The sequence below is a fragment of the Populus trichocarpa genome, chromosome 13 (assembly GCF_000002775.5).
Source record: "Populus trichocarpa isolate Nisqually-1 chromosome 13, P.trichocarpa_v4.1, whole genome shotgun sequence".
Classification (NCBI taxonomy): Eukaryota; Viridiplantae; Streptophyta; class Magnoliopsida; order Malpighiales; family Salicaceae; genus Populus; species Populus trichocarpa.
In genome coordinates, this window is record NC_037297.2 from 11,198,945 (window position 1) to 11,203,687 (window position 4,743).

A 4,743-nucleotide genomic window follows, 5' to 3' on the forward strand; every position below is an offset into this window, starting at 1 on the left:
TCTGTGGCCTGAAGGACCACAATCGGAATTCTTCTATTTCTGCGTTCAGGTTCAAATTCAATAATACCCTTCAATATAATTATAATAACAATTAATTAAAGGAATTTTTTTTTGGATTTTAGTGTTTGGAAGTATTATAATGATTGTATTTTAAATTATTTTTTATTTAAAATTATATTTTTTATTTTTAAAATAATATTTTTAACCTATCACATCAAAATAATTTAAAAATATAAAATAATATTAATTAAAAAAAATATTTTTAATTTTTTAATTTTAAAGACCATGAATTCAACATCATCAATGACTGCAGCGTTCAAATTTGTTCCCTCCTCTGTAATTACGTACCTTCAAACGTCATCACTTTTTCTTTCCAAGTCAAAATAAGCATATAAATAAAACTATAAATAGCCCACTACGCTAACCTGGTTCTCTCCATAACCACTCCTACAAGTTCTTAGTGAACCACCACAATAACAATTAATCAAATGCAAGAAAGAATGGATGCTGTGACTCCCACGATGCCTCTTTTCACCCCATACAAGATGGGCAAGTTTAATCTTTCTCACAGGTACTTGATTACTTAAGTTATCTCCCCTTTCTTTAATGTACAGTATGGTTTCATGTATTATCCATTTCCTTGAATTTGCATGGTTTGATGTAGATGACACGCTGTGATCTCAGTTTGCTTTTCTGTTTTCAGCAGCAAAATGCTTTTGTATTCAGAATTCTTCCGTGAAGTCTTGTTGATCATTAAAAATCGATATGTATGACACGAAGAAATTAGTATATGACCTTTCCTTTTTCCTTCTTGATTTTTCTGTTTCATTTGATATGTTGGGTAATGAATTTGTTATAAGATCATCCAAAACTTTTTGGCTATTGGGTCAAGCTTTAGGTAATTTACCCTTATCATAGTTGTTTGTTCTTTGATTTCCTGGTTTTCATCACCAACTCATGGCCGGGAAATATAATCATGTAAATTCCCAGGTTTAATAAATAGTTAATGCAGTGGATATACTGCTTTCTTTGAATATCATTTTAATTATAACTACTTCGGTGATTTCATGTTTTTTTCAGAATTGTCCTGGCACCATTGACTAGACAGAGATCTTACGATAATGTTCCTCAGCCGCATGCCGTCCTATACTACTCCCAGAGAGCCACAAAGGGGGGTCTTCTCATATCTGAAGCCACTGGAGTTTCTGACACAGCACAAGGGTAATTCCATCACCCATGCCTGATGCCATACTCAATCTAACTGGCGACTTTTTGTTGCGATTACTGGAACAGAGCAACGTAAATTCAATATTTGATTTTGTTACACTGACACTTCAGTGTGTTCATAATCTTACATACTGGCGACTTTTTGTTGCGATTACTGGAACAGAGCAACGTAAATTCAATATTTGATTTTGTTACACTGACACTTCAGTGTGTTCATAATCTTACATTTGAATATATATAGGTACCTACATACTCCAGGCATTTGGACCAGAGAGCAAGTGGAAGCATGGAAACCCATTGTGGATGCTGTCCATGCCAAAGGAGGTATTTTCTTCTGTCAAATTTGGCATGTTGGGAGGGTGTCAAAAAGCGGTGAGTTATTGCCTTTAATCTCATTGATGCATAAATTTTAATTTTGTTACTAGGATGTTAAAGTTCTGTTTCCAGATCTGTAACAATGATTAATGCTGCTTGGTGTTCATGGGCCATACTTTCTTGTCAGTTAACATGATTAGCAAAGTCATTTTCAAAAAATGAAAAGATTAATATGGTTACTAATTAATTTTTCTATATTATTGGCATTTGCAGTTTTCCAGCCAGATGGGCAAGCTCCGGTCTCTTCTACAGACAAGCCATTATCTTCTCAACGTGAAGGCACGGAGTTCACACCTCCGAGGCGTCTAAGGACTGATGAAATCCCTCAAATAGTCAATGATTTCAGAATTGCTGCAAGGAACGCAATAGAAGCTGGTAAACTTTCTATCTCAGATATTCTGGAAACTCTGAATTTTCTTACAGGATTTTAACAAGCTGAACAATACGTGATTGCACAGCATTTTAGAAACTTTAGCTTCATGCCACCCGAAACAAAAATGTAAAGTTTTTGTGTTGGAAATGAAGTTAGAACATCTGCAAATTGGGTTTCATAAATAATATACACCATCACTTAAAGCTTGTTCTGCGCTTTTTATAGGTTTTGATGGAGTTGAGATCCATGGGGCTCACGGATATCTAATTGACCAGTTTATGAAAGATCAAGTAAACAACAGAACAGACCAATATGGTGGATCACTAGAGAACCGCTGCCGATTCCCTTTGGAAATAGTTGAGGCTATAGCGAATGAGATAGGATCAGATAAAGTTGGAATAAGACTATCTCCTCATGTAAACTTTATGGAATCAGAAGACTCAGATCCTGAAGCACTAGGGCTCCACATGGTTAAATCCTTGAATAAATACGGTATTGCTTACTGCCACATGGTTGAGCCAAGAATGAAGATAGGCGCAGGGAATACAAAATTCTCTGAAAGTCTGCTGCCTATGAGGAAGGCTTTCAACAATACATTCATTGTTGCTGGTGGTTATGACAGGGAAGATGGAAACAAAGCTCTTGAAGAGAACCGTGCAGACCTTGTCGCTTATGGTCGCTTGTTCTTGGCAAATCCAGATTTGCCGAGGAGATTTGAACTTCATGCTCCTCTCAACAAGTACAACAGAGAAACATTTTACACACATGATCCTGTTGTTGGTTACACTGATTATCCTTTCCTTGAAGACACTGCGTAGGGTTTTGAGTCACAAACTTGGTTCATGTCTCTAAGTATTCTCTAGGTATTTTTGTTGTTGTCGTCTAATTGCTTTCAATTATTGTTTCTATGAGTTTAAATGTTTTGTAAACCATTAAGGAGGAGTGCGTAAGGTGCATCCTGTTCTAAGTTTGTTTTTGTTTTTGAGGTAAGTTTTGTGACTGTGATATGATAAAAGTAAATTTTTAAAAAAATATAATTAGTTATGATTAGTTGGATTTAAATACATGTTTCATAAAAATTATAATTAAAATTTATATGTAGCAAAAAACATATATAAAATGTTACCAGTTATATTTGAGAGTGTGGTTGCGGTTGCTTTTCAAATTGTTTTTTACTTGGAAATGAATTAAAAAAATATATTTTTTATTTTTAAAAAATTATTATTTTTATTTTTAAAAAATTATTTTTGATATCAGCGCATCAAAATGATTTGAAAACACCAACAAAATATTAATTTGAAGCAAAGAAAAAAATTTTAATTTTTTTTAAAAGTGCTTTTGAAACGCAAAAACAAACATGGTTTTAAGAATTTTTATGAAACTCAATTAAAAAAACATGTAAGAATTGCTGTATAAAAACTACATTTTAAACTTAAATTTTTAGTGGATATTACAGTATAAAACACATCTTATTACATTTGTTTCATCGTAAATACAAAAGCTGATAGAAAATAAACATAGCTTAAAATAATAATAAATCTATAATAAAAGCAGTTTGAATACCAGCATTTGGTCAGCAATACACGTTACAGATTGCATTAGATACCATGAAGTAATCCAGTTTTTAATTAGAATAGATATTTGTAACAAAGATAAAAATTTAAGTTATAAAGAAAAAAATTGTATTTTTTATCCAAATTTTGCTTTTTGATTCGTATCTTTTCAATCAAAACTCTTTCTATATTCATGTATTTGTTCTTTTTTTTTTGACAAAAATGTATTTTTTATTAGAGTTATAGTTTTTTTTAATTTTTTTTTATCACATTTCATTAAAAAAAACAAAAAATAGTCTTGACTCAATAATTTTTATACTTGTATAAAACAAATAGAGTAATTAATGTAATGAAATTATATAAAATATTAAAAAAATAAATATTTATTTCCTTTAAATATTCATGAGTATATTTTAAAAAAATTAATTTATATTACCATAAAAAATCTAATAGTTAGATAATTTTTTAAATACAATTTTAATAATTTTATTTATAGTGAACTTTATGCTAAATTAAAATAAATAATTACAAAAAAATTAAAGAGTCATTTAAAACGAGGTTAGGTACTTGGGCTTCGAAGGACAAATTTACACGACTAGCCTAATAGAAAAAAAAAATATAAGTGGACTTTAATTTCTTTATTTCTTTTTAATAGGGAAACAATACGTGGTTGAGGTTTTTTTTTTTTTACATAGAATGAAAAACACATTATACAATTGGACAAACAATGTGTCACCAACTATTTATTTTTATATTACGAATCGGAAAATTAAGATTTAATTTTTAAAATTTTAAAAATTCAATTTGAAATTTATTTTAACATGAAAACACCAAAAAAAAAACTCAATTTCAACCATAAAATACCCTTTAATCAATTTAGAATAAAAAATCAAAACAAATAAAAAACTTTTATGAGCATCAATATACTTTTTATAATTTATTTAAAGGAGAAAACAACTTTCATCGAATTTTTCTCTCCAAAGTGAATCCATTTACATTAAAGATAAACCTTATTAGTAACTAGAATTTGTTTTTTAACTAGAATTTGGGTAGTTGAAAAGTTTCTCTCCTTGCCCTTTTATCAAGTAACTTTTTCTCTTATTTTTTAATATCTAGAGATTAAAATATATAAAAAATAAAGTTTCAAGACCAAGATGCAAACTCTTAAAACTACATGAACTAAACAAATGAAAAACAAAATTAAGTGATACTCGA

The 4,743-nt window shown here is 29.9% G+C and overlaps 1 protein-coding gene across 1 annotated transcript; it reads left to right on the forward strand.

Moving 5' to 3' along the window:
- The first annotated feature begins 414 nt into the window (after positions 1–414).
- Positions 415–3,037, forward strand: LOC18104316 (putative 12-oxophytodienoate reductase 11). Its single transcript, XM_006376077.3, has 5 exons — positions 415–571; positions 1,081–1,221; positions 1,469–1,599; positions 1,816–1,977; positions 2,201–3,037. Exons 1-5 carry the CDS (start codon positions 489–491, stop codon positions 2,791–2,793), a joined length of 1,110 nt encoding a protein of 369 aa, XP_006376139.3. The 5' UTR covers positions 415–488; the 3' UTR covers positions 2,794–3,037.
- Positions 3,038–4,743: the final 1,706 nt, after the last annotated feature.